Below are 14,400 nucleotides of genomic sequence, written 5' to 3' on the forward strand. Positions count from 1 at the left end.
GTGTGTTCAGGAATATAATACTAACAGTCTATGGTGTGTATTAAAACTGACATCTAATAAGATATATATCCAGACATTTCAACTTAAAGGAAGAGCCCTGTTTTGCATTTTATTTCAATCTGAAGAGTGTATTGATTAATAAAGCATTGAAATTGGCTTACATGACTTGGATTCCGGTGATGGAGGAGAAATGTTGGACACAGCAAGGTCACTCTTTGACTTCTTAGGTTTCTTTGCATTTACCTGCCAGGGTTTATCATAACCTCTGCAATCTCTTCTTGTTCCTCTGTTTTCTGTAGCGGGAATAAAATCTCAGGTGATTACATTTCCACAGTCACTTTTCAAGGATAGATTACATGATAAATCCAGTTTGGCAAGGCACCGCCATCTCATTAGCCTTATCATTTCTCTCTCTAGTGATGAAGGTCTGGAGTACAGCAATCCTACTGGAAAGGTTTCAAATTCTATGCTCTATTTTTTCCAAGATTTACAATGTAGGCCTCAGTGTAGTCCCAAGCAGATCTCTTAAGCAAAAAAAATCAAACCTTCAGCACAAAATAAGTCTTTTCCTGATCCCACCCCAGGGCATTGCATTATATGCTATAATCTGGTTGCTAGTCCTTCCCCAAACAAAAGTTAACATGACTTTACTTCTGTAAGGAGAAGAGCAGCCTTACATCTAGGAGAACCTTTTTCTCCCTGCTGCCCCTATCATCCTGAAGCTTGTTCCTCATCCCTCCTGTCTGTCTGTCTGTCTGTCCAGAAGAGGGGTTCTAAAGGTCACTGACAGCTCTTAATTGAACTCAGGCATCTAATTAACCTTATGGGAATCTCTTTTCAGTTCATAGGGAAAGGGCCTTCTCTAGTCTCTGGCTATTATACCAGCCTCTCACCACTCAGAGACAATGTTGACTAAGAGGGTTCTCTGCAACCGTGAGACCTATTTCCTTTCCTCTCTCAACTTGCGTTTTCAGACAAGTTCCCTTCTTTGGTATCTGTTGACTCCCTTGAAACATTCAAGGAACTATGGGCATTGCCGGGGGTCTCTTCATGGTTTCACCTTCTGTTTCCCTACTTTTGATCTGTTGACTCTCATCTCTATCCTATTTTGTTTCTGTTGTCCCCCATATTTATTCGAGTCCCAGGCTCAATGGATCCTCACCATAGGCTGGGGGAGGGTCCTTTAGTCCCAGAACCCAACCGGACCACACTCTCATAGCTGTAAAATGAGACTTTGTTATACATGATAAAAACACATACCCAGGCAAATCAAAAAATCAATCTAGGAGCAAGGGGACAGCTGCTCTTCCTCCTCCCCTTTGTGAATTATGCCAAATACAGTCTCAGATCATGGCACAAGAATATATAAACGACTGTGTGCTTCCCTTCACATCTAACATGAGAAATTTATTGACATGGAAATTTGGGGATAACCCTGAGCTGTGACCACAAAACATTCAACTAGGGATGTAAGCAAGAAATAGGCTTATCAGTTAGTTAAGTCAACTACTTGCATTTCCTCCTGCCTCCGCATGCTGCCTCTATATCAGAGGCAGCAAGTGTGGGTACAGAAGCCAGTGTTTGGGAGAGCCGGCTTAAAAGCCAACTCCCCGCAACAATATCTCTGTGGTGTCGCCTGTCCTCACACACTGCTGCCTCTATCAGAGGGAGCAGCATGGGGTGGGGTGGGGTAGGGGGTAGAGGGAGGCTGCTGAGAAGAAGCCTCTGCCCACAGTAGGCCCAGGCTTGCTGCGAGCAGAGGCTGCTCTTGCATCATCCCCTGTCCACAGAGGGGTCCAATCTTCTGCTAGAAACCCCGCGGACAGTGGCTGCTGCCAGAGCAGCCTCTGCCTGTGATCAGCCCGGGCTGCCATAGACAGGGGCTGCTCAGCCAGGAAGGCAGTAGTAGTAAGAACCAGGCTGCCTACCCACCCAGCTCTTGCAACATTTAAACTGCAGAGCCACGGGGGGGGGGGAGGCGGGGGGCGGTGGAAAGAGGCATAGGTCCTGGACCCAGCACAAGCCAGGACCGAATGCTTCTTCTCTTATCAACCAATCGTGTAGTCGATACAAATTCTACCAACTACACAATTAGCAAATTACCCACTTCTTCACATCCTTTCTTTCAAAACCATTGAGAAGCAGGGCAAGGAGAATGGAAACAGTGGCTTTACACCTCCTTTGCACTTCCCCAATACTACGACTACTTTCTGGTGGGCTATATAACAATAAGCACAAACTGGAGCAACGGAAAGGCTGCCCAACTTACTCTGCGTGGATACTGCACTCAGAATTCACTAGGATGGAGGAATGTCCATACCTCCAGTTACACCATGCCCTATGTGCCAGTCATAAGCCTGTGTGAGGCAGAGCAGAACTTCACCTAAATCTCTCCTATGCATGAGGAAGCATCCTATGATCAGCTAAGTCACTTTAGTGCAGCTTTGGACTAGAGATGTTAAATATCGGTTAATTGAACAGTCGACTAACCTCATGAATTCTTATCAGTTAGTCTACTATTCTATAGCCCCTGGGGGTGGGGCCAGCAGCATCACAGGGTGTCAGGCAAGAGCTAGTCTGCGAGGGGAGCCAGTTTAAAAATCAGCTCCTCTTGCAGACCAGCTGCTTATTGCCCTGGGCTGCTGCCTCTGATAAAAGCGGGGCGGGATCTGAGTTCCCGTACACAGTGTGAACCGGAACTGAGCTAGGCTGCCTGCCCGCCCTGCTCCTAATACACTTTAAATACAGGGCCAAGGTGGGGGTAGGTCCCACACTGAGCGTGAGCCAAAACTGAGCTGGGCTGCTGGCCAGCCTGCTAAAAAATGTACTGGTTGGGAAGAGGGGAGAGAAATGCATGTAGTCTATAGCATTAACCTAGAAGTTTTTGCTTATCGGTTAATTGACTACACCCGTGGTCCCCAACATGGTGCCCGCGGGTGCCATGGCGCCCGCAGGGGCATTTGTATGAGCCCACCAAGTGCTCGAGGCTGGCCTGGCCCCGGGCACATGGCGCACGGTGAGTGCCGGCTCCGGGAGCGCCACGGATTGGCCGCCCGCGCTCTGGGCGTGGTGCACTTGCTTGGGGGGGAAGCGCCAGCCTCGGGCGCGCGGCGCTTGGCGGGGAGAGCGCCGGCCCCGGGCACGCGGCGCTTGGCGGGGAGAGCGCCGGCCCCGGGCACGCGGCGCTTGGCAGGGAGAGCGCCGGCCCCGGGCATGCGGCTATGGGGGGGGCCACCCCCGGGCGCGCAAGTGTCCCCACCCCCTGGCGCCCGGCGGGCGAACGGCCACGCCCCCTGGTGCCCGGCAACCTCAAATGGCTGGGGACCACTGGACTACACTATTACATCCCTACTTTGGACCAGTGGAGGGCAGGAACTGGCATATATTATACAGGTATAGAATTCAAATGTACTATTGTTATGATCACCCTTTTTCTTTTGTGATGTACTTAAAACACTCCCTGTTTTGAGACTATTCTTAAATAAAGGGTTAATGGAAATTGTTATTTAGCATTAATTTATATGTTCCAATTTTATAGCAAACATTCAGCTTGGTTTGTCTCATTAATGAGTGCTTTAGACCTGCCTGCTAAATCCCACCAAAACAAAACAAAAATTTGTTAATTTACAGTCATAGTTTTCTAAGTGCAATTTAAGGCAAGACTAATCACAAGCATTAAAAAAAATAGACAGATATATTCTGGCTGCCTTACTCATATTCCTATATGACACTATTTGAAAAGATTATGGAAATCAACTGACTTGAAAATTACATAAATAACTGACATCAACAAGCTGCCACATCAGAGGTCAGAGCTTATTCACTTCCTGACTAACTCCTCTCTCTGTCCGCTTTCAGGCCTCTTCACATTCTACCTCAACTTCCAGTGGTTCTGAAACAAAGTGAGTGCTCATATGCCAACAGCATATCAATGAAATATGTATTCACCATACAATTAACAACCAACCACTATGCATCTGATGGAGGTCTGCTACATGCAGACAAATTTTCAGTCAACTTTTGTCACAAACTAAAACTTCATCACTATTACAGATGAAGATGTACCAAAATCTATTGGCTTACCAACATGGTGATTGCTATTTTCAAGTCAGAGTACTTGCTACTGCTAATGTTTTAAAATCATGTAACATAAATTTGTCACACCGAGTTTCATACAATAGTTAAAATGTTTATGTAGCTGGTTAAAATGTGTTATTAAAAATCTAGATAAAGACTAATTCCAAGTTTGCCAAAGACTAATTCCAAGTATACTTAATCTATATTTGTTTTATAAATTACTTACAGTTTTTATATTTTGAATTATAGTTACTTTTTTTTTAACTGAACAATTAGCCAACATCATGGACTTGTAAATTGTTTCCATTAAAAGGGGAAATTGATTGAGGCAAAGTTTTTGTTTTATGCAAACCTGTTTATTTACAGTAGGAAACAAACAACAAGAGGCACATCCTTTGCTCACAGTTCTAAGCCTTTTTCCAGCCAGCACTCTGCTCAAAAGGTTTCTCTTGGCTCTCCTTTAGGGTGATGCTGCAAGTGCTTCATATACTTTCTCTCTTTGCCTGTTCTCTAACTGCTTCTGCTCATAGATATGCACCTCCAACAAATAATATCCATCCCTCTGAGTATCCAGAAGGCATAAATGGGAAGCATAAAATAAAATGTTACAAGTAAAAAAATCACTGAGTTGTCTTGCCCTTAAATTGGAATAACCCAATTAGGAGAACATCTAGCCCTATATGTCTTTTGGATTTGTCTCCATTCTATACTATAGATTTCTTGAATAGTACAAAAGCTAATATAAATTCTATTTAAAAATATTCATTTCTGTTCATCTTACAATACACACCTCTGTTTTTCATGTTATTTCTTTGACATAATTACAGGAAAATAGAATATAGTATTTTTAAGCTCAAAACATATAAATATGCCCTATTTACCTGATGTCTCACTTTCTGCCCAGAGAGCAGCAGATCCTGACAACGTTCTCTGAAGCTGACCCCGGTTCCCCTGTTTGGACTGAAGATGGTCTATGAGAAATGGGATTGGCTGGTCAGGAGTCTCTGTTATTAGCTTGGTCATCAGTTCCTTAAAGAAAGAAGAGACTTAGTGCAGCATTGTACCTTATACTGACCAAACAAAACAAAAGAGCATTAATAACTATAATTAAGATAAAGCTTATCAATAACACTTGCAAAGGAAAATTTGAGTTGTCAGTCACATTAACCATTACAAGTATTAACCCGTGGAACATTCACAAGTGTGTATTGCTATTAGTTATTCAAAATGTCCTCTGGATTGATGCTGAGGACACTTGAGCACATAAACTTGAACACATTTGGCATGCAGTCCAACGATACAACTGCAATGAAACAGGCATTCCAGGAAGACACATACATTTTTTATTCTGATCTCTTTGTATGACTGCAAAGGAGGAGAAACTCCCTGGATGTCAAGGTCACATCAGTGTAAGACCAAAATCTGGCCCACAAACTCAACATATTATATATATTTTGTTACAGGAATGAAAATACCAAGAGTCCAATTTTCAGAACTGCGGATCACTCACAGCTCCCACTGACTTTAGATGGGAGTAGTTGTGCGTGGTTTTACTAAGGAGCTTCCAAAATGAAATTTAGTTATACACAGCCGCATTTGCAAAATTATCTTAGACGATGCAACTTTCTGAAATAAAGTAGCTCCCAATTTTAAAGTAGTCCAACTGTAGGTATTCAGAATTTTTCCAGCAAATGCAATGAAGTCAATAAGTAAAGAGAGCCTGTGTGATAAATGTTTTGTAAATTAACTCTTTAACAACGCAACAATATACAAGCACACTGTCATGTGAGTTGCTGAGTGCCTTAAATGTTCGTTTAAATCAATTATTGTCTTGCAAACCACATCTAACAGTATTTATTTAAGCTACAAATATATAAATGGTATTGTATCTTTTAGCCCAGGTGACAGAATGTAAAACAAATATTTTATACAAAATATGTGAAGCAAGCCAAAGTTACAGAGGGATGCAAATGAAGACATTTGAAATTGCAAATGAAGCTGGGATTTAAATATCCCGCACTTCATTTGTATATTTGCATTATGGCACTATTTTGAAATAACAGACGCTGTTAAGACAGGGTTATTTCAAGAGAAAACCCTTCCCTCAAAATAACTGGTAAACCTCATTGTATGAGGAATAAGGGTTATTTCAAGAGAAAGGTTTTCTCTCGAAATAACTGCATCTTAACAGCGTCTGTTATTTCAAAATAGCGCTATTTCGAAATAGCACCATAATGAGAATCAGCAAATGAAGTGCGGGATATTTAAATCCCAGCCTCAGTTGCAATTTTGAATGTCTTCATTTGCATCCCTCTCTCAAAAGAGAGTGCAAGTATAGACATACCCTCAGAGACTATGATTTATCACATCGTCTAATCATCAGACCAATACTTTTTGTGTAGTTCATTTTATCCTCTGATTCTGTATTTCTGGTTTAGCTAACTGCCCATGGTGCCTACCTCCATGAAGTCCTCTCATGGCTTCAGGGCAGCCTTGAAAGTGCCACCTGCCTCAGGTTTCCCCTACTTGGGGCTTGTTCTGTAACTCTCAAATATTTTTATCCATTATTGGGTTCAGCTTTATTTAAATAACTAACATTCAAAATGAAGTTCTCAAGTCCTTTAATTGTCTCAGGCCTATCCTGCATGTAGTCTATTTTCCTAATTCCTATATGCTACCAACAATTTTGCTTTCCCCTGAGAACTATTCCTGTGCAGCTAGCTTCCTGCTACATTTTATAATGGAAACAGGTGATCCTTGCTCAAATATTCCTCCCTATCCATCAGAAATGGCTGCCCCAAGTCTTTAGCACTTAAGAGGCAAGCCACACTAGTACACTTAAAAAAAATACAAAAACCTTCTTGTAAAGAACTTGGTGTTGCAACACCTGTACCATACTTGATACAAACCCACAAAAAAAGAAGAAGAAATTAAAAATAAGGCTACCAAAGAATACCTACCTGTATTATTTCATGCACAGAGTTGATTATTATATGCTGGCAGCATATTATATGCTGATGTTATGCTGATACTATTATCCACAATGTATACTATAAGCATTTAAGTATACATATTAAGTATTAATATAGCTCTTATAGAGTCCAATTTGTCTGTACCTTTGTTGTAATCCAGTTCACTAATGCTATGTATATAGTAACAATTTGGATTAACTCAGTTAAGCTTTGTTTTAAGTAGACAGAAAAAACTGTCAGTATCTGGACATACTGTTTCCTTATTACATCAAAAAGGGAGTTATCCTCACAAATGTATTTATCCTGGTACTGGTGCAGAAGATTTCTTCATATCCATTAGTACCTGGAATGCATGGGTTAAGAACAAAAAATAAAGAGGTACACCATGGTACCAGAAATAAACAAAGTAAAAGATGATTAATTTAATTCAGTTTCAGGTTTTATATAGCGTAGTACCTTGTTTTATATAGAAACTATTCAACAGCTGCAAATGGCTTGACTAAGGAAAAACTCGGGTTTGCCTTACCTCTGAAACTCAGTATGGAGGGTAAAGGATAGAACGAGCAACATAATTATTCCAGACCAGATGAGAATTCCGCACCACTTCACTACTGGGAATTCTCAGCTTGACAACTGCAATCAGATCCCAGCTCTTTTACACCATCCAAATGTATGAAAATCTAGCTCAGTTCATGGATCAGATTCTTTAAGATTTAATGTTTTCATCTACTATTTAGATGATATCTTAATAGTAAAATATTGAAGAAAGCACTTTAAAAACTTTGAACTGGTTCTGAAAAAGTCACAAATATGATTTACATTATGAAAGTAATCAACCTACTTATTGGTTGCACAGATGCATATGTAGTCCCCTTATTAAAGGTGCCTCTGCTTATTTTCTGGGAAGACCCTGTGTGCTGCAATCTAGCCTCACAAATTACAATTCCCATGAGCCCTTGGGAAAAACAGGAAGGAAGTTACTCTTGTGTGGGAGATGGGAGTCTCTTCATGTGCATGAGGAGAGAGGCCTAGCAGTCTGGGACTCTGCCCTTGGATTTTGGAACAGAAGGGGAGCCAGGCTGCTGTGGAGGAGTTTGATCCAGTCCAAGGGCTGTTAAAGTACAGTTACAGACTGGGACTATATACCTATGGAACTGGGATCTAGCAGGCTGCTTCTGATAGGCACAGCACGAGGCTGTAAGTAATTGAGCCTTTTTGGGAAAAGTGCTGCCTGGGACAGAGCTGCTGCCTAGCTTGGATCCTCATACACACTTTCTACAGAGAATCTCCCCTACAGCTGCAGTTCTTCAAGAGCGCCCACGCAAGCAAGCGTCCGGGGGTGTGCACACTCTGGGGTGGGATCAATATTGGCAGTGCAAATGCTAGATACAGCCACTCCCTGAGTTGCAAACGGTCGAGTTACGACTGTTCGCACTTACAACCAAAGCGCCCATGGAGCAGTCGTAAAGGCGGTCCCCGAGTTATGAACGTGACCCGCATTTACGAACAGTGCAATCCCGTGTAACTCAATGGGGTCCGAGTTACGAACGGTTTGAGTTATGGACCAAGTGTTGTTCCGTAACTTGTTCATAACTCGGAGAGTGGCTGTATATAAGTTCCAGTTATTGTTGTGCACTTTGTTAATTGAGGTTATTCACTGTTAATTTGTTAAATCCTGTTTATTTAATTAAGTAAAGATTGTTTATTTTAATGTAATCTATTAGATGTATATGATTTGTAGTTGTTGTTCTGGAATTAGATCCAGATTATAGCTGGAAGGAGTATATTCCTGGAGGCTCTCAAGGCACACCAGTAAGTGTGTACAAAGCCAGCCAGGTGGAGGCACCGCTAGTGTACATTCTTTATAAGCAAGGGACTGCAGCAAGGGGGTGGATAGGTTTTCCCCAACCAAACAAGTGAGTTCCCCACTGGGGTACTCAGGATCTCCTTTTTATGTCAAGACCATCAGGTGCCCAGGCACACCTGTGAGTGTGACCTGCTCCCGAGTAACCCAGGGAGGAAAAAGGGGGTTACACATAAATTACCTGAAGTGTACCAAATATCTAACTATAGTTGGTAGGAATTTGGTCTGAGGTTTGGAAGAGTTATGCAAGGTTTGATTTCAAGAGGCACAATGTGCTAATTAGACAGCTATTCCCAAATGGAAATCAAAACAAATCAGTCTCAACAAAATCTTTTCTGATTCAGTAGCATAGCTAATGAATCACAAAATGATCCAAAACAATTTAAAACTATCGAGTGAAATACTTTTTGTGCTGTTACAATTATCTGTTGTATAGGCCAGTGGTTCCCAATCACTGGACCACGGCTTTGTCTGCTGGGCTGTGGCAACTCTGGGGACCGAGGCTGGGATACACTGCCCAAAACCTCCCCTGCTGCAGCAGCTATTGGGATAGGCATGTCCTGCTCCTCCTCTCAGGCAACCCATGCCAGGTAGGGGCGGGTTCTCTTACCAGATGTGGAAAAGTGCTTTGCTGCTTGGCAGGAGGGCTGCACGGAGCCCAGCAGAGTAGCCTTAGAGCCGGGACTGGCAGCTGGGACTCAACTAGCAGCAGAGCTAGGTGAGGGGGTTAGGGCAGGCACTGGAGGCTTCGGGGGGTGGGGCTAGTGCTGGGAGGCTCTGGGGGTAGAAGGCTCTAAGAGGCAGTGGGCTGGCACTAGGGCACTGGGGGTGAGGAGCTGGCACTGAGGGGTTGGGGGAGTTATGGGAGCAGGGCTGGCACCGGGGGCTCTGGGAATGGGGCTAATATTAGGAACTGGGAGCTAGCACAGGGGGAGCATCATGGGGAATGGGTGCAGTGGGGCTCTGGAAACAGGAGGCTGGCACTGGGAGGTCTGGTGGGGGGGCTTTAAGGGGCAGGGAGCTGGCATTGAAGCATTTGGGATGGGGAACTAGCACTGGGGTCTCTGAGGGTGAGAAACTAGCACTGGGGGGGTTAGATACAGGGGACTCTGGAATCAGTGGCTGGCATTGGAGGTAGGGGAGAAGTGGGAGGCTCTAGGGATTAGTGTTGGCACTAGGGTGCTCTGGGGACTGGAACTTTTGGCGGATCAGTAACATTTTATTTGTAAATTTGCATATTTGTTATTTGCATACTGAATATGCAAATATGCTAATAAAATGTTACTGGTCTGCCAAAAGTTTGTGAATGGGTTTGCCAGTCTCTGGTATAAAAAAAGGTTGGAAACCACTGGTATAGGCAAACTTCAACAAGCAATTACATGCATAAGAAACATTATATGGTCACTGTCCCAGATAATTATCACATTTATTTGCTTCCAGCTCTAGCCCATATCATATCAAAGAACATTAACTTAATTTTGCTAAAATGTGAGCATAAATCTTACCCCAACAAACTTGCTTCCATATGTTTTTCCACCACTACTATCCTCATCCTTGTCATCATGGAAACCCTCTCTCCCACTGATAAGCGCCATAAAAAATTCCCTCAGGGAATTACTTCATTCAAATCACTGCCCACAAAGGGTCTAACAAGAGAAGCAAGGATGGACTCATTCAGTCACCCACATCCGCAAAAGTTGTGAAAGCAAAGACCAAATTTAGGACACAAATTAAGATTCCTCATACTTTGTAATCAGACAGCCATGTAAGGGCACATCTACACAGCAGGGCTAAAGCTGAAATAAGTTAGACAAGAACTACGTCAATTGCGTAGATGAAGTCAAAATAGCTTATTTTGGCTTTTGGAGCTGTCTACACAGCAAGAAGTCTGAGAAAGAGCACTCTTTCTTCGACTTCCCTTACTCCTCGTAAAATGAGGGTTATAGGAGTCAGAGTAAGAAGTCCTCCAGCTCACCGTTATTTCAACATTATGTTGAAATAATGGCTTGCTGTGTAGACACAGACGGTCTTATTTCGGAATAACGTTAGTTATTCCAAAATAACACTGCTGTGTAGGTGTATCCTCAAGTGACTGCAGTATATGCTTCTCAGTAGGATTCTTATAATATCTATCAATTACATCAACATTCTGCAAATAGGGTTGCCAACTTTCTAATCCCTGAAAACTGCCCCCTCTCTTGGCCTCCCCTAAGCTCACACCCCCTACTCCATTTCTTTTTCTGGGTTCCACCCCCCTGTACCACCCATTTTCCCTCAGTCACTTGCTGCCCGCCCCCATCACTCACTCCCATATCCTCCAGGATTCATCTGCCACCTGCAGAGCCAGACTGATTGAAGCTGATGTAGAGCCTGCCCAGTCAAGGCACAGTGGATCAGTCCCTGGAATGAGGAGCTGCAGGGGGGAAACTGGGGCATGGTGGGCTAGGGAGATCGGGGCACAGCGGGCCAGGGAAACAGACAAGTTACCCTCCATCATTATATCAGTATTAGGAATGTTAGGAAGCATGTAATTTGGTAACTGTGTAGCTGACAAATTTTTTGTTGGATACACGATTAATATATAAGCAGCTCTGCATTTAAAAGAGCTGGAGAGCTCGTGCGCAGGCATGCTGGCTCAGTCCCAGCTCATGCTGGGTCCAAAAGCTACCTCCGGCTTGAGCCAAGACTGTGCCAGCCTGCTTGCACACCAGCTCCCACAGTAGAGGCAATCCCCGACTTACGCGGATCCAACTTACGTCGGATCCGCACTTACGAACGGGGCTTTCTCGCCCCGGAGCTCGCAGGCAGCGGTCCACCACCTCGACCTCCGGGGCGAGAAAAGCTGCTCCCGGTGCCCCTGGTCTGCTGGGGACCGTCCCCAGCAGACCAGGGGCACCGGGAGCAAAGCCGCAGCCGCGGCGGGTTTGCTCGCGGTGTCCCTGGTCTGCTGGAGATGGTCCCCAGCAGACCAGGGGCACTGCGAGCAAAGCCATAGCCGCGGCGGGGTCCCGCGCTTCTGAGGCTTTGCTCTGGCCTCAGAAGACCGGGACCCCGCCGCGACTGCGGCTTTCCTCCCGGTGCCCCTGGTCTGCTGGGGACCATCTCCAGCAGACCAGGGGCACCGCGAGCAAAGCCGCAGCGGCGGCGGGTCCCGCGCCAGAGCAAAGCCTCAGAAGCGCGGCACTCCGCCGCTGCGGCTTTGCTCCCCCTGTCCCTGGTCTGCTGGGGGGGGGGGGGGGCGCAGCTAGTGTGCCCCGCCCCCCAGCAGACCAGGCTTTTGTTGTGGACTCTGGGGCAGAGCAGCTGGGGCGCTGCCGGTTGGTCCCGCAGCGCCGCTCTGGGCTCTACTGGACCAACCCGGCAGCACCCCAGCTGTTCTGCCCCAGGCGTCCTGATTCAGCCGCGCTGGTCAGTTTCAGCAGCGGCTGAATCAGGACGCCTGGGGCAGAGCATCTGGGGTGCTGCTGGGTTGGTCCAGTAGCACCAAGGAGCGGCGCTACTGGAGCAACCCAGCAGCACCCCAGCTGCTCTGCCCCAGGCGTCCCCAAGTCAGCCGCTGCTGAAACTGACCAGCGCTGACTACAGGAAGCCCGAGGCACAGTTGCTCTGCCCCGGGCTTCCTGGAATCAGCCGCTGATCAGTTTCAGCAGCAGCTGACTTGGGGTTCTTAAGTTGAATCTGTATGTAAGTCAGAACTGGCGGTCAGTTTCAGCAGCGGCTGAATCTGGACGCCAGTTCCGACTTACATACAGATTCAACTTAAGAACAAACCTACAGTCCCTATCTTGTACGTAACCCGGGGACTGCCTGTACTTTAAATTCAGAGCTGCGGGGGGCGGGGGAGGAGGAGAGAGACGGGGGATTGTGTGTAGCCAACAGTGTTAACCGATAAGCATTCGCTTCTCTGTTAATTGTTTAACCAGTTACGCAATTACATCCCTAACCAGTACCTACTTTAGTACCTGGTCTGGCAGCCAGCCAGTTCTCTCCACCTTGCTGGGGGGCAGGAAGAGCAGCAGCTGCTAAGCCAAGCCCTTCTCCAAGGCTCCAGCAGCACCTGCTTCTCTTCCATCCCCTGGCAGCAGAGGCTGCTTACTGCAGGCAACAAGATGTTCTAGTAAAAAAACAGACATCAGGCAACCCTGTCTGGGAATGCATTATAGATCCTTGTCCTGCACTAGGGAGGATGCACTAGAATGGATCCTTGCATCTTTCCAGCATTCCACTGACTTTGATGGAATTCTGGACAGGCACAGGAATCTACACGAACAGATTTAATGTCATTTTAAGACGGCAGCTAAAAGCTACACCCACTATTGTTATAAATAATCTCTGAAATTATATTTGAAAGAGATTATAGTAAAATATTATCTGTTGTTTCCAGTTTGTTCATTTTGTGCATTTGACCATACTTTGTGCACAATCGTTTCCATTTCCAGTACTAGCATGACATTATCTGTAGCAAGCAACTCAGGTACAGGACCTTCTCAACGTCCTTCAGAAGGCAAAACAGCATCAGAGAAACTCAAACTGAAACTGAAGTGGCCAAAAACAGATAGTCAATGTCGCAGAAGAAGCAGAAGGGTACAGACAGATGAGAGTATGTTTGGTGGTTATGCGCTATGACTTGCTCCCAAACAGTATTCTCAAGAAAGGAAGAAAAACCCTTAGCTTTTTAAAACAAAAATCTTAAAAATGTATTCTGAACATACTATGAAAGGGTGTGCAAACATAGCACTCTTTTAATGAGTTTATTTTAAACCTTTCAGGATAACCGTGCATCCTTTACATCTGGAAGTTTGTTAAACAATAATTTTCATTTTCAATCCATTCAATTTATTTTGAAAATACTGCCTGTTGATGACTTTTACAGCATTAAAGTGTCCAAGTTCATAATATATTCTCAAATGTAGACATCAAATCAAGTACAAATATACATAATAGCATCATAAATTGTAGATTCACATGACAGATAGGGCTTCCATGTTGTCAGAATATGAACAACATTTTTACCTTTCTATCATCTTAAGAGCAAAGTGTCCAAACCAAAGACTCAAAAGTTATCAGGTCTGAAGCCACCTTACAGAAGAAGTGGGAGAATAGGACTGGTAACCCTAACGACAGGGGTGGGAGGATACTGGCAGGATAGCAATGAACAAGAGTTCAGCAATAAAGAGAGCAAATTCATATTTTGCTATTTTTTGCCTCCACTGTCCTGCACATGTTGCTCTGAATTGAGTTAGAAAGAATGAACACGACTGTATGATTGCTCTCTAACAAAGGGTATGTCTACACTACAAAGTTAGTTCGAACTAATGGACCTTAGTTCGAACTAACTTTGATAGGCGCTACACTAGCGCTCCGCTAGTTTGAACTTAATTCGAACTAGCGGAGCGCTTAGTTCAAACTAGGAAAACCTCATTTTACGAGGATTAAGCCTAGTTCGAACAAGCTAGTTCGAATTAAGGGGTGTGTAGCCCCTTAATT

The 14,400-nt window shown here is 44.6% G+C and overlaps 1 protein-coding gene across 10 annotated transcripts in view; it reads right to left on the reverse strand.

Moving 5' to 3' along the window:
* Nucleotides 1–14,400, reverse strand: part of C2H8orf34 (chromosome 2 C8orf34 homolog) — a 237,461-nt gene that overhangs the window by 183,298 nt on the left and 39,763 nt on the right. For all 10 annotated transcript variants that reach the window (XM_075920572.1, XM_075920570.1, XM_075920568.1 and 7 more), the window contains 2 exons: nt 4,959–5,106; nt 162–293 (listed from right to left, as the gene is read on the reverse strand). In XM_075920572.1, the coding sequence (XP_075776687.1) occupies nt 162–293; nt 4,959–5,106 (280 nt within the window). The remainder of the gene's footprint in view (nt 1–161; nt 294–4,958; nt 5,107–14,400) is intronic.

The sequence above is a fragment of the Pelodiscus sinensis genome, chromosome 2 (assembly GCF_049634645.1).
Source record: "Pelodiscus sinensis isolate JC-2024 chromosome 2, ASM4963464v1, whole genome shotgun sequence".
Taxonomy (NCBI): Eukaryota; Metazoa; Chordata; order Testudines; family Trionychidae; genus Pelodiscus; species Pelodiscus sinensis.